At 39.7% G+C, this 24,907-nt stretch overlaps 2 protein-coding genes across 3 annotated transcripts in view; one reads left to right on the top strand and one right to left on the bottom strand.

Annotated features, from left to right (window-relative positions):
* Positions 1 to 6,163: 6,163 nt before the first annotated feature.
* On the bottom strand, positions 6,164 to 13,802 carry LOC310762721 (lipase member M-like; the record flags this gene model as incomplete). Of its 2 annotated transcripts, none has more annotated exons than XM_083614165.1 (10): positions 6,164 to 6,719; positions 7,013 to 7,078; positions 8,578 to 8,647; positions 9,675 to 9,739; positions 10,151 to 10,291; positions 10,767 to 10,875; positions 11,501 to 11,699; positions 12,273 to 12,390; positions 12,784 to 12,892; positions 13,711 to 13,802. In XM_083614165.1, 10 exons carry the CDS (start codon positions 13,800 to 13,802, stop codon positions 6,486 to 6,488), a joined length of 1,203 nt encoding a protein of 400 aa, XP_083470291.1. In that variant the 3' UTR covers positions 6,164 to 6,485. The 2 variants fall into 2 exon arrangements, with proteins under 2 accessions (XP_083470291.1, XP_083470290.1); XM_083614164.1 differs by having other exon boundaries at positions 6,167 to 6,719; positions 8,578 to 8,649; positions 9,593 to 9,739; positions 10,151 to 10,287; positions 10,766 to 10,875.
* Positions 13,803 to 14,651: 849 nt separating this feature from the next.
* The window catches only part of LOC310763253 (uncharacterized protein), a 46,348-nt gene continuing 36,092 nt past the window's right edge, over positions 14,652 to 24,907 (top strand). Inside the window, exons 1-7 of the mRNA XM_083615138.1 lie at positions 14,652 to 14,706; positions 15,525 to 15,633; positions 16,027 to 16,144; positions 16,718 to 16,916; positions 17,542 to 17,651; positions 18,130 to 18,266; positions 18,680 to 18,826. Of these exons, the coding sequence (XP_083471264.1) occupies positions 14,678 to 14,706; positions 15,525 to 15,633; positions 16,027 to 16,144; positions 16,718 to 16,916; positions 17,542 to 17,651; positions 18,130 to 18,266; positions 18,680 to 18,826 (849 nt within the window). The 5' untranslated portion in view covers positions 14,652 to 14,677. The remainder of the gene's footprint in view (positions 14,707 to 15,524; positions 15,634 to 16,026; positions 16,145 to 16,717; positions 16,917 to 17,541; positions 17,652 to 18,129; positions 18,267 to 18,679; positions 18,827 to 24,907) is intronic.

The following is a 24,907-nucleotide window of genomic DNA, read 5'->3' as shown; positions in this document are numbered from 1 at the left end:
AACTTAAGACTGCAAGCCAATAAAATGCAAGACAAAAGTTATGTCAGCAAAATATAAATTTAAAAGCGACATGGAAGAAAGTATTTTTGCTTACCTGTTCCTGTTCATCAGTAGTGACCAGGTCTCAAATAGACACTGCAGAAGGCCTAGGTTGTAATCAGCTACAGAGAACAATATCTGCTTCATCGTACACTATTGGAGCAGATGGAGAGCAACAGAAAAGGTTTCAAAAAAATATCATCACACACTGAGCATTTGCCTAGTGATAAGGCAGGACTGTACAAAACACTGAAATGCATATTGCAATTCCTTGTTTTATTAAAAAAAAATGTAGCCCACTTAGATACTTATTTTTAGATTAAGTCATATTTATATTTATATTGTAGAGGAATTGCAATAAATTTGGGTTGCCGAAGAAAGGAGTGGTTAGAAGGATATAAACTTGATCTCATATTCTTATTGTTCAGTTTAGGAAATAGTGCAAGTTTAACTATGATTCACTTGTATGGGGCATTAATAGAGAGCTCTGCTCAAAATACAAGCTATGCTTACATACAGTTTTTTAAAAGTTGCTGCAACAGGAAAACATACACCACCGAAAGCAGACTGAAGGTTTTTGCTTACCTGCTCCTCTCCAACAGAGTCTGAATTTCAGCTGGATGCTGCAGAAGTGTTGAAGGGAATTTAGCTGCATATGTTTTGTGAATAATTATGGTGGCATGCAGTACCCTGGACACCATTACACATTCAACCTCTGAAATATGTAGGTTAAGCACCTGATTTATGAGGCCTACGTGGATTTTGTAAGCGATTGATTGCGGGTGTAATCCTACACACATTTACCTGGTAATAAGCCACCCTAATCCACTTGATCTTACTTTGGGGTTGGCATTCATATGATCGCTCTGTGTGTGTGTGTGCTTTAATTCACTCTTGTTCCTTTCTAGATTCAAATTAAATGAGACTTAGAGGTACAAAGGCCTTGTAAATTATATGGTTTTGAAGAATTGTAGATTCTACACAACATGAGTATGCACTTGGCTAGACCAAGCAGAGCATTTCCCCCAATAATTCAAAGTGTGAGAGGAAATTCTCCCTTCCAGCTTTCATGAATTCTTCCCCAGTGACTCAATCTCCTGGCCCCCATGAAACACGCTTTTAATCCTACTTGACTCAAGTTTACATTTAGGGAAAACAAAATGCAGTTATAGATACTGTTTGTGTTTTCCTATAGACCAGGCACCCCCAAACTCGGCCCTCCAGATGTTTCGGGACTACAATTCCCATCATCCCTGACCACTGGTCCTGTTAGCTAAGGATGATGGGAGTTGTAGTCCCAAAACATCTGGATAGCCATGTTTGGGGATGCCTGCTGTAGACTATGTGATTTAAAATTTGCTGTCCTTTTTCAAGCACATTTTTTAAAGGGCAACTCCATGAGGAATTTAAAGGGGGCTGTGACAGCACTGTGTCCCCAATCTCCCCAGCGGGTACCAGGGCTGTGTAGAGAGCCCAAGCCAGAAAGAGAGCCTCTCCCTATTGTGAGTGGTACCACCGTAGGACAACATTCAAGATGGGTAGAAGGAGCGATGTAGGGACTCCATTTCTGATTCCTCAGGAGTAGCCGTGCTAGGCTGCTTGAAAAGCGGCTGTCTTTCCTCTTCTATCCCATTAAATTTGGATGATAAAACCACAGAAACACCGTGAGGAGGGCAACCCATTTAAAATGGTAAACAACAAGCAGCAAAACAAATCTGTGTACTGGCTTTAAATTACTTTGCCAAGCAACATCTTGCCACTTTAAGTAATAAGGGGATGGCGAATGACGCAGGAAGGTTTACTCCAAGAATAACTGGTAAGACAATCTCAACCTTAATTTCCTTTGTGGATTAAAATTATACCAAAAGGTACTTGACTATTAAAATGGATTGTATGTTGATTTAAGAGATTTTTTTTCTGTGAGGGGGACTTTGGTTTGCTGAAGAAAGGAGTAGATAGAGAAATGTGAAATAGAAGGACATAAATTAATAATTCAATAAAGGACGGTTTCTACCACAATTATTTTCTATTTATAGTTGTAGCCAATGGACTCTGTTGGATACAATATAAATACTTGAATTTGGTGCAATGAGCCCCCAGGGATCCTTTGCTGAGTTCCAAAGGTTTGAGGATTGGGACTATGGGAAAAGAGCATCTTGGAATGTAAATAGGTATACACTTTAAGAAAATACCATCTTGTGGCAAAATAAGGTCATGACAAGAGAAGATAGGTGTGGAAAGCAATAAAGCTATTTTTGAAGGTATACTACCAACTGTTGGAGGAAAAGGGATATGACAAATGGTGAAGGCTCGTGGCAGTAAAGCGTCACTGACAGCTGAAGGTGATTTCAGTGAGATTTTGATGTGAATTCATTTATCTGTAGAACAAAATTCTTCAGCATTGGCTGAGTTATTGAAGAACATTAAGGATTGTACCAGTGACATTAAAAATTTGGCGAAAAGGACAACACCATTGGAAGGGTCAGTTTAAAAACTTTCTGAAGGGAGCCAAGATACCAAAAAAGAAGAAGAAGTGTATAGTAGAAGTTCAAGGTCAGGTGTCAGCTCTGCAAGCTGAGAAATAAACCTTAGATGACAAGATTGCAGTCTCGGGGAGATATATATATATATATATGAGATTTAGAGGTATACTGGAGCTTTGGGAGGAAGATTTTAAAAAAAGATTGGCAAAGGAATTGGCATCTTTTTCACAACTACAACCAGAGATAATGGAGAATTCAATAGACAGAGCTTATATAATTACTGGTCAATCATCATATCTGAAAGCTAAGAAACTCCCAGGGGACTTTTTGGTACAATTTTCTTCAAGAGCAATGAGAGATAAAAAATTGCAAACTCATTTTCAAAACAATTTAAGCATAGAAGATCAAAGGATTATAATTCTTAAGGAAATCCCAAATAAAATAAAAAATACAGATTTTTGGTTGAGGCATTAAAGAAACAGAAGATACCATTTAGATGGGAATACCCAGAGGGACTGAGTTCCACTTACAAAGTTGAAAGTCATAGATGTACAGATCTGCAAAGAGCACAAGATTTCTGGGAGGGGAAAAAAGTGGAGGTAATAGAAGTATAACAACAAGACGAGTTGGAGGAATAACAGTGAGACACAAAGGAATCACACAGTTATATGAGAAACGAACTTTATAAGGATTATAAATGAATCTGATCCAGAACAATTATGAGGTTGTGTGGAGTAAGATTAAGCAAGACAAAGAAAGATGGAATAGGATGAGACTCCCCTTTCTGGGCAGTGGTATAGATGAATATTTCAGACAATTCCGGTGAGCTGCTTTAAACAATGGCAAAGAGAGATAGTTACATTTATCCGGCAAGGGAAAAGCCAAGGATTAAATATAAAATTTTAATAGATGTAAAAGAAAGAGGCGGATTCTCACTGCCAGATCTAAAATATACTATGAAACAGCGTGTATTAGTTGATTAAAGAAATGGCTATTACTAAAGAATACAAGAGTGTTTGATTTAGAAGGATAAGGAAATAGTTTTGGGTGGCATGCTTACCTATGGTATGACAAGGGATTTTCTGAATCATTGCGTAAGGAGAAGTTTATATGGTGTTTTCAGCTATGAAGCTTCTTGACATGTTTTGGGAGCACGGAAGTAAGATGGCCCCTACTGAAGGCTTGATTGCCAAGGTAGCTGGGGTTAAAGTGGGATAGTTGAGACCAAATGTCTTGGGGCACCCCAAGGAAATTGATACCAGTGGGGAGTCATGCATCTTTACATACTATGACCTATAACCTTTCTTGCTGTATGTAGAAGGATGTTTTTAAGTTTTATGTCTCTTTGTGTGCTGTGTTTGAAACTGCTATATATGCTTTGTTCTAATGTGACTTGTGGCAGTCTTTTCTAACCAGCACGTCTGCTGGTTAGTGAGGTTGTCCTGTTGCATTAGCTTTAATAAACTGGGTTCCTGCTGGATCTGTTGAGCTTGCTGTTGGTGATAACAATTATTTCCAATTGTTCCAATTGTTCAAGAGCTTTTGGGGTTTTTTAAGGTAAATGGCGTATACAGGTAATAAGAGTGCTGCAGCTGATTCTTCTTCTGAAACATCCTAAGGAACAGATACTTAATACTTTCTATGTTATAACATAGACAGTCCTATGCCTTGGTTTCTGAATCTTAATCAGAGAAGGTCTGCAACCTGTGCTAATTGTTCCTAGGCCACATTTCCTGTGATCCCTGACAGTTGGCCATGCTGGCTGGGGCTGATGTCCAACAAGTGGTGGGAAACAGGTTGCTCATCCCTGGACGTGTCCTGGGCTGTGCCTGAAACCAGAACCCAAACGTGAACCACTTTCCAGCTGTTACTGTGACTTGGAAGAGAACACTTCTGGTTGGATTGGTGGATTGGTGAGATTAGTATGAGCACAAAGTTGGAAAAAAGCACCCTACTTCTGGCGCTTCCATGGGTGCAAAGCTCAGGAGTTGCTGGAAGAAATGGTGTACATTCTCCTACCTCTGGCATCATGATCTCTTTGTCAGGACAATGATCCACAGCAGGGTTCTTGATCTGGGGACCACTGACCCCTAGGCTTCCATGTGTGAACTTCAGGGGGCCCATAAACCAGGCACCAAAAATTATTTCAACCAATGAAACCAACGTTGCTCAGAATGATGCTCCTTCCTTCTACCTCATAGTCCTCAGACTCCTCCTGCCATCTACGGTGGCTTCTAAGGAAATCCCTTTGTGTCTGTTTAGCTTTCTGCTTTGAGACCCAAAGGCCACGCCTGGGGGAAGGAGGGGGCTCTAGTATACTCTCCAGAGACACCATGCCACTTGCCTGCTGTATGGTTTCTAATACATCTGATCCTTGTCTCTGTTCAGGGCTGGAGCACCTGCTATCTCACTCCTTCATCACTCATTATTTCCAAGCTCCTTTCTTCTTCTGGGGTGTGTTCAGTTTCAGATCACCATGGTCTTGGTTTCATACTCCTTTCCTCTTCTCCCTCTCTGTAAGCCACTTACACTGGCAGTTCCCACCACTCCTCCTCATCTGCCAAGTCCCTGACAGTGGCCCATCTAGTTCATCATCCTGTTCTGACAGTGGCCAAACAGATGCCTGTGGGATGCATGTAAAAATCTTATCTTATTTCCTTCTTGTGCCATAGAAAATTGTCTTTGTGAGAAGAATTCTGCAAGGGGGAGTCATTTCTTCCATCAGATTCTCAAAAGGGCCTATGATCCCCTCCGCTCAAAGGTTAAGACCTCTAATCTACAAGGATCTCCGTCAAATGAGAACAGGTAATATCTATTTTGTGACTAAAAGATGAGGCCTTTGCAGAGAGAAATGTGCTTTTGCAATGCATGATCAAGCAATTCTACCATCAATTGTGTCAGTACAAACAGGTAGGTTTAATTTGATGGCAAACAATAAGTAATAGAAACAAAACTCAGTTAACAAATTAATCATATATACATGTTATACAGACGTATTGCAGCATCTACAGTCACATGGAATTAGGGCTGGCATATTTCCAACAGTGAAAATCCAGACAGAAAAGTTGTTGAGCTTTTTTTCGCAAATTCATATAAATAGCTAAGGTATTTTTAAGGAAAATTGCCAAAAATGACACCTCCAACATGGGTTGTCATAAGTCCTAATGGAATATATGCAGTATATATGACTTTTGTAACATTTTATTTGTACTTCAGCATCAGCTTAAATATATCAGGGAATAGTTTCTTTGGAGCATCCAAACCCCATGGAAAATCGGCATGCTGCCATTCAGGAATATACTTATGGAAAACCAAATTAGAGATTCGAGGATGCTGGATTAGGCCAGTGGCTGTCAGGAGCTTGCCTTCAACAGCTTACTGGCTAGCGATCTAGCGAAATCAGAGACCCGGAGAGCTTCTTTTAGTGTTGACCGCCTCTGCTCAAAGGTTAAGAACCTCTAATGTACAAAGATCTCCGTCAGATGAGAACAACAGGTAATATCTAAATTGTGCCTAAAAGATGAGGCGTTTGCAGAAAGAATTATGCTTTTGCAATGCATAATCAAGGAATTCTACTATCAGTTGTGTCACTGCAAACAGGTAGATTTAATTTGATGGTGAGAAACAAGTAATTAACAAATTGATCACATATACACATTGTACAGACCTATTGCAGCATCTACAGTCACATGGAATTGGGGTTGGCATATTTGTAACAGTTAAAATCCAGACAGAAAAGTTGTTGTGATTTTTTTTGGCAAATTTGCGAAAGAATTTTTAAGGAGAATCACCAGAAATGACAAGTCCGACATGGGTTGCCATACATCTGGATTTTCCTGGACATTTTAGCAATTTCTGCCTGGACACTACTTCTGACTGCAGTATTCCGGATAGGTCCAGCAAATTCCAGACATATGGCAACCCCAATGGAATATATGCAGTATATATGACTTTTGTAACATTTTATTTGTACTTCAGCATCAGATGAAATATGTCAGGGTATAGTTTGTTTGAAGCATCCAGACCCCATAAAAAATCAGCATGCTGCCATTCCGGAATATACTTGTGGAAAACCAAATTAGAGATTCGAGGAAGCAACAGCTGAATGTCCTTTCTGTTTTCTAAAATATCATGTCCACCATACCACACAGCAGTTGGCACAACCATGTCTTCGATTTGATAGATTGGAGGAGTGGTCTGTGGATGAAAATATCAGAATGATTAAAATGGGTTTCATCAACCAATCTGATGGTTCATAAGCAGTGTCATCAAAATTATGGGGAAATGGTTCCTTGAGCATTCGTTTCAACTTTTCTTTCCTAACGTATTAACGAATCTGTCATAAATTTGTGCAGGGTTTATTCCTAAACCTTTTCTTCATCTTTTTTTGTGACCCATTAAGTTCAATGAGAGTTAATCCTAAATAAATATGCAGCTTTAACACATTGAGATCTATGACAAATCCCAATCACAACAACCCTTATAATTACCGTGTTGTATATAGCTTTGTTCTTACTGCCATAGTCAAAATATTTCAGTTCTTTTGATTTAAAAACCTATAAAAGAAGGGAGAAAGTACTGAATTTTCAAATTTTAATGCTGATATATTTATAAAGTACACATAGATTAAAAATTGGCAATATGAATTGTCAGAACCCTGTCCCCAATGCCTACATAATATTAATAATAATAATAATAAGAAGAATGTGGTATGGTGAAGGTAGAAAAGGTAAAGGACCCCTGGATGGTTAAGTCCAGTCAAAGGTGACTATGGGGTTGCGGCACTCATCTCGCTTTCAGGCCAAGGGAGCCGGCGTTTGTCCACAGATAGTTTTCCGGGTCATGTGGCCAGGATGACTAAACTGCTACTGGTGCACTGAGGACCGTGACGAGTGCCAGAGCGCACGAAAACGCCGTTTACCTTCCTGCCACTGAGGTACCTATTTATCTACTTGCATTGGCAAATATGGTATAATATGATTATATAGTCAACAAAGATCCTGCTATAAATTTCAAGCAATCAAAATATAAATTAACTATTTTGTCGTGAATTTCTTTGTACACATAAAGAGCACAACCAATCAAGGCAGTCTATGATGGATTACTAGATTGTTTTCACAAATTTGTGTGTGGTTTCGTAAGAATATATTATTGTTTTATCTGGAAACATTTTCATATTTATCTGGTTTTTAAAAAAATACAATCTGTTTTTACCAATATTTTGCATACATCACAAATGAATAAGAAAATGATATTGGAACTTGTATAAAATAATTTCAAAAATCAATCCTTAATGTTCACTATCCTAGTAATAGCCAAACTGTGTAAGGTAATGAGAAATTGCAGTGTGCAAATTCAAATTAATGATCACTTCAAATATAATGAATAAAAAATCACTTTAGGTTTGAAGTTTAAGAACTACTCTTTAGACAACGAAATAGAAAAGTTTCTCTTTATTTCTTCTTGTGCATGACCCTATTTAAGGATATTTACTTTTGCTTTCATTTGCATGTTATTATTGCCAATTTCTACATCTGTAGACACTTATATATCATATATCACATGTAACCGGGCAACTACTTTGGTGAAATTGACTGGCAGCTTCGCTTGCCCACGGAGCCTACACGCTTCCGCCTGCGTGTCTCTGTTCCCTCTGGGCACCTCCAAACTGCAGTGTAGCAGAGCTTAGCACAGCGACAGAAGCAGAGCCGATAATTGCCGTGTGTGCAGTAAATCAGTCAGACGCCCGGTGTCCTTCCTTATCTTACAAATAGCTTTAATCTCGTACAAAAACAACAGATCATAACTTTCCCGGTGACACGCAACTACACCAGCAACTACACCAGCAATAACTCAGGGCAAAAAAGCTCCTGTGAGTGGTAGCTTGTCATATACCGTTTATTGCTATATTGTTTTTCATTTACTGTAACTTTCCTGTCACCTTCTGTAAATTAAAAAAAGAAAACCCTTATATATTCACACACAACAAGCATTCATTTGTACATCAAATGAGCTCTGAATTTTGAAATAAGGAAAAATATGCATTAAACCCCACCTGGACCAAGTGGATCATGTTTTTTACAGAAGTAAAATCTGGAAGCATTCCAGTATACACATCTGCTCGACTCTGGATTGGAGGAAAATAATAATAATATAAATATCTTTTAGAATCATCTCTGATTATACTGAGGAAGGAGAGAGATGAATTGCACTATAAAAACATCACCAGCATCAGAGCAATACAACATACATATACCTTGAGAAAGGGAAAGGGATATTACATAGGAAAACATCCATCTCAGGAAAGATGTGATTGTGAGTTTCCTCCTCCTCTTCTTCCTACTCTTCACTGTTCTGTTCTGTTCTGTTCTGTTCTGTTCTACTTCTGTTTGTATGAGGGTAGAAATGGAATTCAGCAGGGTCAACACAATATAGGGGGTGTCCTGAGGGAATAATTAACCACAGCCACCTGCAAGCTCAGAGTTAGGTATCAGCCTGGTAGGAATCTGCACCATGGTTGCCCAGTGAGGCCTTGTTTGTTGGGCTTTCACCCCAGCAAAGTTAAACATGGGCTGACTCCAACCAAACAGGTTTGGGGTGGTCCAAACCCAGCAGACCCATTCCATCAATATGGGGCTTGTGCAATGATGAACTGATACTGGGACCCAAGGCCATTCCAACTCTTACCCTGTCTGCTGCTGTCAATAAAAATTTGGCTTGATTTTATACCATCACCATTGTACAGTCTTGTTATTTTACTGCACTCAAAACAAGAAAAACCAGAGAGAACAACAAAAACCATATAGTTTATCCATTAGGTAATGTACTAGGGTCTCTTCCACAAAGATTCTTCTCAATTCCTCTCAATTCTAGCTGCAACATATACAGACCTGGTCACTCAATTGCACATTTAAGGCTCCAATCCTATACATGCATAACCTTGAAGCATGTACTATTGAACTCCATCATATTAGTTACTCAATAGTCATGCTTTGGATTGCATGGTTAATTTATCTTTATCTATTAGAATAAAATATATTGCTGTTTTGTCAATATATTTAGCAACTTACCACGTTTAAGTTATTTAGATTGCATCCAGCGATTAGGAAAATACCCTGGATACAAAATTGATCTATTACAGGATAACTGCACAGCTTGGCATTCAGTTTTTTCAATTTATTATTAAGAGCGACAAATTCTTTCTTCCCCCATATCAGCTGTAAAATAAACACACAGAGAGATCTTGGTGAGTCTCTTTAGGATTAATTTCCTAAGGAAGTACCAGTTATTCATGCAAGACCCAAGGCAGTGATTCAACTTAAAGATTTTATTGAGGCTTCGGCAACAGACTGGGTAAAACATGGAAATGGGTCTGATTTATAATTTATATAGACTTCTGCTCCCCCCGCCCCCTAGTGCATGATTGGCTGTTTTGTGCCAGGCAGTGAATCACAATGCAGACCTCAAACGTCTGGCCTGCATGGTGATGCAGACTCAAGCTCAGAGCAGGAGACACCAAGGAACATACATAACATCTTGCACGACCCCCCCCCCCACGCTTGAGGAATGAAGTGCCCATATCACTGAGCTGATTATACACACAAGAAAAACCTATGAGAAATACCGACTCTGATAAATCCATCAGGAAGATTGCAAAATAGCGCCGCAGGTCCACTGGTGTCCACAAATGTGTAGGTAGGAGCCAAAGCCATGAAGAGCTTGACTTTCTGAGCAACCTGTGGCCTGAGTGAAAAGGCAATTAAACCTGCCAAAGAGAAAGAATTCCAGAATTCAGCAGCTTTTCCAGATATACCAGAGCCAATATGCACACTCAGTCTTTGGGTCTCTCATACTGGGGAATGGTCTTATCCTAGTGGAAGAGCACATTCACGTGTGCTCATTCCAGGTGTCTCAAGGTAGGGCTGAGAAAGACTCCCATCGGATACCCAGGAAAGCTGTTGCCAGTAAGTGTTGACAATGCTGAGCTGGAGGGACCAACCGTCTGACTTGGTACTACACCTCTCTATCTTCCTATATACTTGTCTGCCACTAGTCTGGAGAGGCCTCAAAACCAGAGACCTCAAAACCAACACCAAAAAAACAGCACTTCAGTTGCTGCTTGTTCTTTCAGTCTGAATTATTAGATCGGAACTGTATCTGTGATGTGAATTTTGGATTGTAAGAAGGTTTTAAAATTAAGGGCTCAGGCAGTAAATGGATTCCATTTGTGTCATATTACTTACCAAGTGTCCCACCCTGAGACACACCGAGAAAATACAACCCTTCTTGCTTGGTTTTCTGCAGGATGAAATTTATTGTTGCTGGAATATCATATATCACAGTTTCATGGAAGCTGTAAGACATTACACGAACAAAATGCAAGTGAAGTTTTCTCCCCTTAGCCTCATGTTGCATTAGTAGCGCACACTATTAGAGGTGTGTATGGACTCTGCCCCAAATAATGAGGTGAATTGGGGTGATTTGGGCTGTGATCTCCCATTCCTAAAAGGGTTTGTGCCTTTAAAGAGAATGTTAAGTGAGTTAAAGGTGTGGTTGTCCACCCACCGCTGCCCCATTGACATCTTTGTATTGCTCCAGGTGAACCCAGACCCAGGCAATCTAGAGCTTCATCTACACATTCCCAGCAAATCCCAGATTGGCCCGATTCAATTCAGGATCTAGGATTCATCCAGAGTGAATGCACAGTCCTAGCTATTATCCTTAGCTACATCTCAGAGCTCCACAAATTCAGCCTGCATGAATATAAAGTCATGCATTTTGTCATGTTGATGTAGGCTCTAAAAATAATAAGAAAAGGAACCATAATCCACCATGTCCCACCTTTTGGAAGTCTTTCCAGGACTGAAGCACTTCTGACTCAACAGAAGCAAAAAAGATATGTTGGTATCAGTTATACTGCAGAGACAGTAATTATTACAATTATCTCAACTATCCAAGCTACAAGTTGTGCTTTATACCTGAAATTCCAAAATGCTTCTTGGTCAATTGACAGAGTCTTGTGTCTTCTAGACCAGCTGGTCCCTCTAGTATTTATTATCCAAACATCATAGCCAGCATCTGCTAGAGCAAATCCTAGGCTATTGTTGGGAAGATTTGCAATCCAGATCCTACCTTCACTCAAAACACCATGTACCAGTAAAACAACTGGCCTGGGACCTGGGGGGAAACAAGAAAAAGGGTATTAGATAATATTGTAGACAATCTACCTTTTAGATAATTTCTGTTCACTTCATTAACATTGTGCATTGTGATGATCTTCTCTAGTCCAGAATAGATACAATTATGTATATGACAGAGATAATTGCTTCTAACTAGGTGATGTGCCATGGCTGTCCCACCTTTCGGCACTATTTAACAATAGTTTGGCTGGCCCTATTGATATGTAGAATGAGGCAGTTGCTTCAGGTAGCAGAGGATTTGGAGTGGGAAGTCGGAAGACAGAGCTTCATAATTACCATGTTACATGCCCTGTTGTTCCCAACCCTTATATCCTAAGATAATTGAATGATGTTGTCCCTTGGCTTATCTGAATTGCTTCTGTACATGGAATGGATTGGAGAGGGCTCCAATCCACCAAGCAGCGAAATGTCTTGATAGCAACTACTGTCAGTTGTAGTTAAAAGATTTTTGAACTAATTTAGTGAACTTCACTTAACTGAGCTAGTTAATTCTGAGATTTTAAGCAAATATTTGTTCTCTCCGGGCTATGTGCATTCCTAGAAAAATTACCTGTCTTCCCAGAACTGTGCATTCCATAGGGAATTCTGTTTGCTTGCAAGTAGTAGCCATCCTCTGTCAGGATTTCATGCTCTTCACTGGGGTATCCCCAATATTGGATTATTTCATTCTGCAAGAACAAAGAAATTCTCAGCAAATTGAGACCTTTATTCTAAATCTAGATGTGCTACATGGGATTTTAGGTACAATGGTGATGAGGAGAAGAGAAAAAAGTTCTGGATCCTGCCTTCCTCCCCTGCTGGCTGTAATGAACAGAAGCAACCAGGAGGAGCTTTCGGCAAACAATGTTTTAAGCATTAAACAGAAACTGTCATTTGGCCTTGGGGTCTGCTAAATTCATCCATTATAATCCATCAAGCCTCTTTGGGGTAACTCAGGCAGGCCTGGAAATCCTTCTGTGAAAAGCAAATGCTTTGGAATATCACTTAAAAGAAACATGTACAAATTATTTTTTTCTATCAATAGCCTGTTGTTTTCAAATGCATCTGAACAAGCAACTCACAATAGTCATGAATTCTTGGGGATTCAAGTGCCGTTTCCTTAGGAATTCTTCTGACTCTGTTGTCTGTTGGTTTAAGCACACCACTACCCAAAACAGCCACATCGCTGACCTGTGTAAAACAATATCTGTTGCTTCAAACTCCTTAGCAAAGATTGGAAGCCTTTCTTAAAATAGTTCTTTTAAAAGATCTGTGATTTTCTTCCAGCCAGGAACACAATGGAGGTGGTTTTGGCACCTCTCAGGTAACAGTAAGAACTTGCTGTCACAACTTCGTGGTGAGTTCTGGCCCCTATTTTCCTTGCGAAAAAAGCACTATGACAAAGGCTCACAGAACTTAAACTCACAGTTGTACACGGAAGTGCACGTTAACTCTGCGTCCAGGGCTGCTGTATACCAGCTCTGTTTGCTACACCAGCTGAAACACAACCTGGCTGTGCACTGTCTCTCCAGAGTGGTAAATGCTCTGCTTATCTCCCACTTGGACTACTAGTATGGCTCTACGTGGGGTACTTTTGAAGATGACTCAGAAATGATAACTAATCCAGAATCCAGCAGCCAGATTGGTAATTAGGAAAAGCCACCACAACCATATAAAACCAGTCCTACAGAATCTACCCTGACTCCCAGTACATTTCTGAGTACAATTCAAAGTGTTCGTGCTGATCTTTAAAGCCCTAAACAGATTCAGCCATTGCTGGGAGAAGTGTAGTTACAAGGAACCAGTATAAGGCTTGTATATAAGTATACATTTATTCAGTTTGTGATTCCCCCATGGTTGCATCAGTTCTTTGCCCGCAGATTTTGTGCAAGTAGCCTTAATTTCTGGATGTGTAACTCTGTTAAATGCAAGCTATTAAAATGTAAGACCAAAGTATGTCACCAAAAAAGAAATGAAAAAGATAAATGGAAGAAAAGATTTTTGCTTACCTGCTCCTGTTCATCAATAGCAACCACATCTCTAATACACACTGAAGAAGACCTAGTTTGTAATAAACTGCAGAGATTATGATAACTTTCATCAGCTACTATATAATTATGCAACACGTGTCTTTCTGCATTGTTAATTATGAAACAGACACAGAGCAAGCAAAAGGGTTATGACGAAAGGATTATCACACACCCATCATGGCAAGTCTGTACAAAACATTGAAATGTACATTGCATTTCCTTGCATTTTGTTTTTTAAAAATGTAATGCACCTGAAGATTTATTTTTAAATTAGTGATATATAATTTGTATATCTACATTTATTTATTTTTGTCCTGTGTGCATCGCCATCATTATTTATAGTATATAAAGAGCAGCACCTTGCTCTCTCAGTACCCTGGGGGTTTGGTTGGTGAATGGGTCATGCTTATTGATATGTTTAGTGTAAAAGGAGTTTGCTTTTGTTATTACAGTGGTACCTCGGGTTACATACGCTTCAGGTTACACACTCCGCTAACCCAAAAATAGTGCTTCAGGTTAAGAACTTTGCTTCAGGATAAGAACAGAAATTGTGCTCCGGCGGCGCGGCGGCTAATGGGGCCTCCTTGAGTACAACTTACAGGTGTACATGGATACAAAATAATGATGGCGATGCACACAGGACAAAAATAAATAAATGTAGATATACAAATTATATATCACTAATTTAAAAATAAATCTTCAGGTGCATTACATTTTTAAAAAACAAAATGCAAGGAAATGCAATGTACATTTCAATGTTTTGTACAGACTTGCCATGATGGGTGTGTGATAATCCTTTCGTCATAACCCTTTTGCTTGCTCTGTGTCTGTTTCATAATTAACAATGCAGAAAGACACGTGTTGCATAATTATATAGTAGCTGATGAAAGTTATCATAATCTCTGCAGTTTATTACAAACTAGGTCTTCTTCAGTGTGTATTAGAGATGTGGTTGCTATTGATGAACAGGAGCAGGTAAGCAAAAATCTTTTCTTCCATTTATCTTTTTCATTTCTTTTTTGGTGACATACTTTGGTCTTACATTTTAATAGCTTGCATTTAACAGAGTTACACATCCAGAAATTAAGGCTACTTGCACAAAATCTGCGGGCAAAGAACTGATGCAACCATGGGGGAATCACAAACTGAATAAATGTATACTTATATACAAGCCTTATACTGGTTCCATGTAACTACACTTCTCCCAGCAATGGCTGAATCTGTTTAGGGCTTTAAAGATCAGTACGAACACTTTGAATTGTACTCAGAAATGTACTGGGAGTCAGGGTAGATTCTGTAGGACTGGTTTTATATGGTTGTGGTGGCTTTTCCTAATTACCAATCTGGCTGCTGGATTCTGGATTAGTTATCATTTCTGAGTCATCTTCAAAAGTACCCCACGTAGAGCCATACTAGTAGTCCAAGTGGGAGATAAGCAGAGCATTTACCACTCTGGAGAGACAGTGCACAGCCAGGTTGTGTTTCAGCTGGTGTAGCAAACAGAGCTGGTATACAGCAGCCCTGGACGCAGAGTTAACGTGCACTTCCGTGTACAACTGTGAGTTTAAGTTCTGTGAGCCTTTGTCATAGTGCTTTTTTCGCAAGGAAAATAGGGGCCAGAACTCACCACGAAGTTGTGACAGCAAGTTCTTACTGTTACCTGAGAGGTGCCAAAACCACCTCCATTGTGTTCCTGGCTGGAAGAAAATCACAGATCTTTTAAAAGAACTATTTTAAGAAAGGCTTCCAATCTTTGCTAAGGAGTTTGAAGCAACAGATATTGTTTTACACAGGTCAGCGATGTGGCTGTTTTGGGTAGTGGTGTGCTTAAACCAACAGACAACAGAGTCAGAAGAATTCCTAAGGAAACGGCACTTGAATCCCCAAGAATTCATGACTATTGTGAGTTGCTTGTTCAGATGCATTTGAAAACAACAGGCTATTGATAGAAAAAAATAATTTGTACATGTTTCTTTTAAGTGATATTCCAAAGCATTTGCTTTTCACAGAAGGATTTCCAGGCCTGCCTGAGTTACCCCAAAGAGGCTTGATGGATTATAATGGATGAATTTAGCAGACCCCAAGGCCAAATGACAGTTTCTGTTTAATGCTTAAAACATTGTTTGCCGAAAGCTCCTCCTGGTTGCTTCTGTTCATTACAGCCAGCAGGGGAGGAAGGCAGGATCCAGAACTTTTTTCTCTTCTCCTCATCACCATTGTACCTAAAATCCCATGTAGCACATCTAGATTTAGAATAAAGGTCTCAATTTGCTGAGAATTTCTTTGTTCTTGCAGAATGAAATAATCCAATATTGGGGATACCCCAGTGAAGAGCATGAAATCCTGACAGAGGATGGCTACTACTTGCAAGCAAACAGAATTCCCTATGGAATGCACAGTTCTGGGAAGACAGGTAATTTTTCTAGGAATGCACATAGCCCGGAGAGAACAAATATTTGCTTAAAATCTCAGAATTAACTAGCTCAGTTAAGTGAAGTTCACTAAATTAGTTCAAAAATCTTTTAACTACAACTGACAGTAGTTGCTATCAAGACATTTCGCTGCTTGGTGGATTGGAGCCCTCTCCAATCCATTCCATGTACAGAAGCAATTCAGATAAGCCAAGGGACAACATCATTCATTTATCTTAGGATATAAGGGTTGGGAACAACAGGGCATGTAACATGGTAATTATGAAGCTCTGTCTTCCGACTTCCCACTCCAAATCCTCTGCTACCTGAAGCAACTGCCTCATTCTACATATCAATAGGGCCAGCCAAACTATTGTTAAATAGTGCCGAAAGGTGGGACAGCCATGGCACATCACCTAGTTAGAAGCAATTATCTCTGTCATATACATAATTGTATCTATTCTGGACTAGAGAAGATCATCACAATGCACAATGTTAATGAAGTGAACAGAAATTATCTAAAAGGTAGATTGTCTACAATATTATCTAATACCCTTTTTCTTGTTTCCCCCCAGGTCCCAGGCCAGTTGTTTTACTGGTACATGGTGTTTTGAGTGAAGGTAGGATCTGGATTGCAAATCTTCCCAACAATAGCCTAGGATTTGCTCTAGCAGATGCTGGCTATGATGTTTGGATAATAAATACTAGAGGGACCAGCTGGTCTAGAAGACACAAGACTCTGTCAATTGACCAAGAAGCATTTTGGAATTTCAGGTATAAAGCACAACTTGTAGCTTGGATAGTTGAGATAATTGTAATAATTACTGTCTCTGCAGTATAACTGATACCAACATATCTTTTTTGCTTCTGTTGAGTCAGAAGTGCTTCAGTCCTGGAAAGACTTCCAAAAGGTGGGACATGGTGGATTATGGTTCCTTTTCTTATTATTTTTAGAGCCTACATCAACATGACAAAATGCATGACTTTATATTCATGCAGGCTGAATTTGTGGAGCTCTGAGATGTAGCTAAGGATAATAGCTAGGACTGTGCATTCACTCTGGATGAATCCTAGATCCTGAATTGAATCGGGCCAATCTGGGATTTGCTGGGAATGTGTAGATGAAGCTCTAGATTGCCTGGGTCTGGGTTCACCTGGAGCAATACAAAGATGTCAATGGGGCAGCGGTGGGTGGACAACCACACCTTTAACTCACTTAACATTCTCTTTAAAGGCACAAACCCTTTTAGGAATGGGAGATCACAGCCCAAATCACCCCAATTCACCTCATTATTTGGGGCAGAGTCCATACACACCTCTAATAGTGTGCGCTACTAATGCAACATGAGGCTAAGGGGAGAAAACTTCACTTGCATTTTGTTCGTGTAATGTCTTACAGCTTCCATGAAACTGTGATATATGATATTCCAGCAACAATAAATTTCATCCTGCAGAAAACCAAGCAAGAAGGGTTGTATTTTCTCGGTGTGTCTCAGGGTGGGACACTTGGTAAGTAATATGAAACAAATGGAATCCATTTACTGCCTGAGCCCTTAATTTTAAAACCTTCTTACAATCCAAAATTCACATCACAGATACAGTTCCGATCTAATAATTCAGACTGAAAGAACAAGCAGCAACTGAAGTGCTGTTTTTTTGGTGTTGGTTTTGAGGTCTCTGGTTTTGAGGCCTCTCCAGACTAGTGGCAGACAAGTATATAGGAAGATAGAGAGGTGTAGTACCAAGTCAGACGGTTGGTCCCTCCAGCTCAGCATTGTCAACACTTACTGGCAACAGCTTTCCTGGGTATCCGATGGGAGTCTTTCTCAGCCCTACCTTGAGACACCTGGAATGAGCACACGTGAATGTGCTCTTCCACTAGGATAAGACCATTCCCCAGTATGAGAGACCCAAAGACTGAGTGTGCATATTGGCTCTGGTATATCTGGAAAAGCTGCTGAATTCTGGAATTCTTTCTCTTTGGCAGGTTTAATTGCCTTTTCACTCAGGCCACAGGTTGCTCAGAAAGTCAAGCTCTTCATGGCTTTGGCTCCTACCTACACATTTGTGGACACCAGTGGACCTGCGGCGCTATTTTGCAATCTTCCTGATGGATTTATCAGAGTCGGTATTTCTCATAGGTTTTTCTTGTGTGTATAATCAGCTCAGTGATATGGGCACTTCATTCCTCAAGCGTGGGGGGGGGGGGGTCGTGCAAGATGTTATGTATGTTCCTTGGTGTCTCCTGCTCTGAGCTTGAGTCTGCATCACCATGCAGGCCAGACGTTTGAGGTCTGCATTGTGATTCACTGCCTGGCACAAAACAGCCAATCATGCACTAGGGGGCGGGGGGAGCAGAAGTCTATATAAATTATAAATCAGACCCATTTCCATGTTTTACCCAGTCTGTTGCCGAAGCCTCAATAAAATCTTTAAGTTGAATCACTGCCTTGGGTCTTGCATGAATAACTGGTACTTCCTTAGGAAATTAATCCTAAAGAGACTCACCAAGATCTCTCTGTGTGTTTATTTTACAGCTGATATGGGGGAAGAAAGAATTTGTCGCTCTTAATAATAAATTGAAAAAACTGAATGCCAAGCTGTGCAGTTATCCTGTAATAGATCAATTTTGTATCCAGGGTATTTTCCTAATCGCTGGATGCAATCTAAATAACTTAAACGTGGTAAGTTGCTAAATATATTGACAAAACAGCAATATATTTTATTCTAATAGATAAAGATAAATTAACCATGCAATCCAAAGCATGACTATTGAGTAACTAATATGATGGAGTTCAATAGTACATGCTTCAAGGTTATGCATGTATAGGATTGGAGCCTTAAATGTGCAATTGAGTGACCAGGTCTGTATATGTTGCAGCTAGAATTGAGAGGAATTGAGAAGAATCTTTGTGGAAGAGACCCTAGTACATTACCTAATGGATAAACTATATGGTTTTTGTTGTTCTCTCTGGTTTTTCTTGTTTTGAGTGCAGTAAAATAACAAGACTGTACAATGGTGATGGTATAAAATCAAGCCAAATTTTTATTGACAGCAGCAGACAGGGTAAGAGTTGGAATGGCCTTGGGTCCCAGTATCAGTTCATCATTGCACAAGCCCCATATTGATGGAATGGGTCTGCTGGGTTTGGACCACCCCAAACCTGTTTGGTTGGAGTCAGCCCATGTTTAACTTTGCTGGGGTGAAAGCCCAACAAACAAGGCCTCACTGGGCAACCATGGTGCAGATTCCTACCAGGCTGATACCTAACTCTGAGCTTGCAGGTGGCTGTGGTTAATTATTCCCTCAGGACACCCCCTATATTGTGTTGACCCTGCTGAATTCCATTTCTACCCTCATACAAACAGAAGTAGAACAGAACAGAACAGAACAGAACAGAACAGTGAAGAGTAGGAAGAAGAGGAGGAGGAAACTCACAATCACATCTTTCCTGAGATGGATGTTTTCCTATGTAATATCCCTTTCCCTTTCTCAAGGTATATGTATGTTGTATTGCTCTGATGCTGGTGATGTTTTTATAGTGCAATTCATCTCTCTCCTTCCTCAGTATAATCAGAGATGATTCTAAAAGATATTTATATTATTATTATTTTCCTCCAATCCAGAGTCGAGCAGATGTGTATACTGGAATGCTTCCAGATTTTACTTCTGTAAAAAACATGATCCACTTGGTCCAGGTGGGGTTTAATGCATATTTTTCCTTATTTCAAAATTCAGAGCTCATTTGATGTACAAATGAATGCTTGTTGTGTGTGAATATATAAGGGTTTTCTTTTTTTAATTTACAGAAGGTGACAGGAAAGTTACAGTAAATGAAAAACAATATAGCAATAAACGGTATATGACAAGCTACCACTCACAGGAGCTTTTTTGCCCTGAGTTATTGCTGGTGTAGTTGCTGGTGTAGTTGCGTGTCACCGGGAAAGTTATGATCTGTTGTTTTTGTACGAGATTAAAGCTATTTGTAAGATAAGGAAGGACACCGGGCGTCTGACTGATTTACTGCACACACGGCAATTATCGGCTCTGCTTCTGTCGCTGTGCTAAGCTCTGCTACACTGCAGTTTGGAGGTGCCCAGAGGGAACAGAGACACGCAGGCGGAAGCGTGTAGGCTCCGTGGGCAAGCGAAGCTGCCAGTCAATTTCACCAAAGTAGTTGCCCGGTTACATGTGATATATGATATATAAGTGTCTACAGATGTAGAAATTGGCAATAATAACATGCAAATGAAAGCAAAAGTAAATATCCTTAAATAGGGTCATGCACAAGAAGAAATAAAGAGAAACTTTTCTATTTCGTTGTCTAAAGAGTAGTTCTTAAACTTCAAACCTAAAGTGATTTTTTATTCATTATATTTGAAGTGATCATTAATTTGAATTTGCACACTGCAATTTCTCATTACCTTACACAGTTTGGCTATTACTAGGATAGTGAACATTAAGGATTGATTTTTGAAATTATTTTATACAAGTTCCAATATCATTTTCTTATTCATTTGTGATGTATGCAAAATATTGGTAAAAACAGATTGTATTTTTTTAAAAACCAGATAAATATGAAAATGTTTCCAGATAAAACAATAATATATTCTTACGAAACCACACACAAATTTGTGAAAACAATCTAGTAATCCATCATAGACTGCCTTGATTGGTTGTGCTCTTTATGTGTACAAAGAAATTCACGACAAAATAGTTAATTTATATTTTGATTGCTTGAAATTTATAGCAGGATCTTTGTTGACTATATAATCATATTATACCATATTTGCCAATGCAAGTAGATAAATAGGTACCTCAGTGGCAGGAAGGTAAACGGCGTTTTCGTGCGCTCTGGCACTCGTCACGGTCCTCAGTGCACCAGTAGCAGTTTAGTCATCCTGGCCACATGACCCGGAAAACTATCTGTGGACAAACGCCGGCTCCCTTGGCCTGAAAGCGAGATGAGTGCCGCAACCCCATAGTCACCTTTGACTGGACTTAACCATCCAGGGGTCCTTTACCTTTTCTACCTTTACCATACCACATTCTTCTTCTTATTATTATTATTAATATTATGTAGGCATTGGGGACAGGGTTCTGACAATTCATATTGCCAATTTTTAATCTATGTGTACTTTATAAATATATCAGCATTAAAATTTGAAAATTCAGTACTTTCTCCCTTCTTTTATAGGTTTTTAAATCAAAAGAACTGAAATATTTTGACTATGGCAGTAAGAACAAAGCTATATACAACACGGTAATTATAAGGGTTGTTGTGATTGGGATTTGTCATAGATCTCAATGTGTTAAAGCTGCATATTTATTTAGGATTAACTCTCATTGAACTTAATGGGTCACAAAAAAAGATGAAGAAAAGGTTTAGGAATAAACCCTGCACAAATTTATGACAGATTCGTTAATACGTTAGGAAAGAAAAGTTGAAACGAATGCTCAAGGAACCATTTCCCCATAATTTTGATGACACTGCTTATGAACCATCAGATTGGTTGATGAAACCCATTTTAATCATTCTGATATTTTCATCCACAGACCACTCCTCCAATCTATCAAATCGAAGACATGGTTGTGCCAACTGCTGTGTGGTATGGTGGACATGATATTTTAGAAAACAGAAAGGACATTCGGCTGTTGCTTCCTCAAATCTCTAATTTGGTTTTCCACAAGTATATTCCGGAATGGCAGCATGCTGATTTTTTATGGGGTCTGGATGCTTCAAACAAACTATACCCTGACATATTTCATCTGATGCTGAAGTACAAATAAAATGTTACAAAAGTCATATATACTGCATATATTCCATTGGGGTTGCCATATGTCTGGAATTTGCTGGACCTATCCGGAATACTGCAGTCAGAAGTAGTGTCCAGGCAGAAATTGCTAAAATGTCCAGGAAAATCCAGATGTATGGCAACCCATGTCGGACTTGTCATTTCTGGTGATTCTCCTTAAAAATTCTTTCGCAAATTTGCCAAAAAAAATCACAACAACTTTTCTGTCTGGATTTTAACTGTTACAAATATGCCAACCCCAATTCCATGTGACTGTAGATGCTGCAATAGGTCTGTACAATGTGTATATGTGATCAATTTGTTAATTACTTGTTTCTCACCATCAAATTAAATCTACCTGTTTGCAGTGACACAACTGATAGTAGAATTCCTTGATTATGCATTGCAAAAGCATAATTCTTTCTGCAAACGCCTCATCTTTTAGGCACAATTTAGATATTACCTGTTGTTCTCATCTGACGGAGATCTTTGTACATTAGAGGTTCTTAACCTTTGAGCAGAGGCGGTCAACACTAAAAGAAGCTCTCCGGGTCTCTGATTTCGCTAGATCGCTAGCCAGTAAGCTGTTGAAGGCAAGCTCCTGACAGCCACTGGCCTAATCCAGCATCCTCGAATCTCTAATTTGGTTTTCCATAAGTATATTCCTGAATGGCAGCATGCCGATTTTCCATGGGGTTTGGATGCTCCAAAGAAACTTTTCCCTGATATATTTAAGCTGATGCTGAAGTACAAATAAAATGTTACAAAAGTCATATATACTGCATATATTCCATTAGGACTTATGACAACCCATGTTGGAGGTGTCATTTTTGGCAATTTTCCTTAAAAATACCTTAGCTATTTATGTGAATTTGCGAAAAAAAGCTCAACAACTTTTCTGTCTGGATTTTCACTGTTGGAAATATGCCAGCCCTAATTCCATGTGACTGTAGATGCTGCAATACGTCTGTATAACATGTATATATGATCAATTTGTTAACTGAGTTTTGTTTCTATTACTTATTGTTTGCCATCAAATTAAATCTACCTGTTTGTACTGACACAATTGATGGTAGAATTGCTTGATCATGCATTGCAAAAGCACATTTCTCTCTGCAAAGGCCTCATCTTTTAGTCACAAAATAGATATTACCTGTTCTCATTTGACGGAGATCCTTGTAGATTAGAGGTCTTAACCTTTGAGCGGAGGGGATCATAGGCCCTTTTGAGAATCTGATGGAAGAAATGATTCCCCCTTGCAGAATTCTTCTCACAAAGACAATTTTCTATGGCACAAGAAGGAAATAAGATAAGATTTTTACATGCATCCCACAGGCATCTGTTTGGCCACTGTCAGAACAGGATGATGAACTAGATGGGCCACTGTCAGGGACTTGGCAGATGAGGAGGAGTGGTGGGAACTGCCAGTGTAAGTGGCTTACAGAGAGGGAGAAGAGGAAAGGAGTATGAAACCAAGACCATGGTGATCTGAAACTGAACACACCCCAGAAGAAGAAAGGAGCTTGGAAATAATGAGTGATGAAGGAGTGAGATAGCAGGTGCTCCAGCCCTGAACAGAGACAAGGATCAGATGTATTAGAAACCATACAGCAGGCAAGTGGCATGGTGTCTCTGGAGAGTATACTAGAGCCCCCTCCTTCCCCCAGGCGTGGCCTTTGGGTCTCAAAGCAGAAAGCTAAACAGACACAAAGGGATTTCCTTAGAAGCCACCGTAGATGGCAGGAGGAGTCTGAGGACTATGAGGTAGAAGGAAGGAGCATCATTCTGAGCAACGTTGGTTTCATTGGTTGAAATAATTTTTGGTGCCTGGTTTATGGGCCCCCTGAAGTTCACACATGGAAGCCTAGGGGTCAATGGTCCCCAGATCAAGAACCCTGCTGTGGATCATTGTCCTGACAAAGAGATCATGATGCCAGAGGTAGGAGAATGTACACCATTTCTTCCAGCAACTCCTGAGCTTTGCACCCATGGAAGCGCCAGAAGTAGGGTGCTTTTTTCCAACTTTGTGCTCATACTAATCTCACCAATCCACCAATCCAACCAGAAGTGTTCTCTTCCAAGTCACAGTAACAGCTGGAAAGTGGTTCACGTTTGGGTTCTGGTTTCAGGCACAGCCCAGGACACGTCCAGGGATGAGCAACCTGTTTCCCACCACTTGTTGGACATCAGCCCCAGCCAGCATGGCCAACTGTCAGGGATCACAGGAAATGTGGCCTAGGAACAATTAGCACAGGTTGCAGACCTTCTCTGATTAAGATTCAGAAACCAAGGCATAGGACTGTCTATGTTATAACATAGAAAGTATTAAGTATCTGTTCCTTAGGATGTTTCAGAAGAAGAATCAGCTGCAGCACTCTTATTACCTGTATACGCCATTTACCTTAAAAAACCCCAAAAGCTCTTGAACAATTGGAACAATTGGAAATAATTGTTATCACCAACAGCAAGCTCAACAGATCCAGCAGGAACCCAGTTTATTAAAGCTAGTGCAACAGGACAACCTCACTAACCAGCAGACGTGCTGGTTAGAAAAGACTGCCACAAGTCACATTAGAACAAAGCATATATAGCAGTTTCAAACACAGCACACAAAGAGACATAAAACTTAAAAACATCCTTCTACATACAGCAAGAAAGGTTATAGGTCATAGTATGTAAAGATGCATGACTCCCCACTGGTATCAATTTCCTTGGGGTGCCCCAAGACATTTGGTCTCAACTATCCCACTTTAACCCCAGCTACCTTGGCAATCAAGCCTTCAGTAGGGGCCATCTTACTTCCGTGCTCCCAAAACATGTCAAGAAGCTTCATAGCTGAAAACACCATATAAACTTCTCCTTACGCAATGATTCAGAAAATCCCTTGTCATACCATAGGTAAGCATGCCACCCAAAACTATTTCCTTATCCTTCTAAATCAAACACTCTTGTATTCTTTAGTAATAGCC

The sequence above is a fragment of the Podarcis filfolensis genome (genome assembly GCF_964270895.1).
Source record: "Podarcis filfolensis genome assembly, chromosome: 5".
Lineage (NCBI taxonomy): Eukaryota > Metazoa > Chordata > Lepidosauria > Squamata > Lacertidae > Podarcis > Podarcis filfolensis.
Note: the sequence above shows the minus strand (reverse complement) of the source record. Positions and strands in the feature narration are given on the sequence as shown.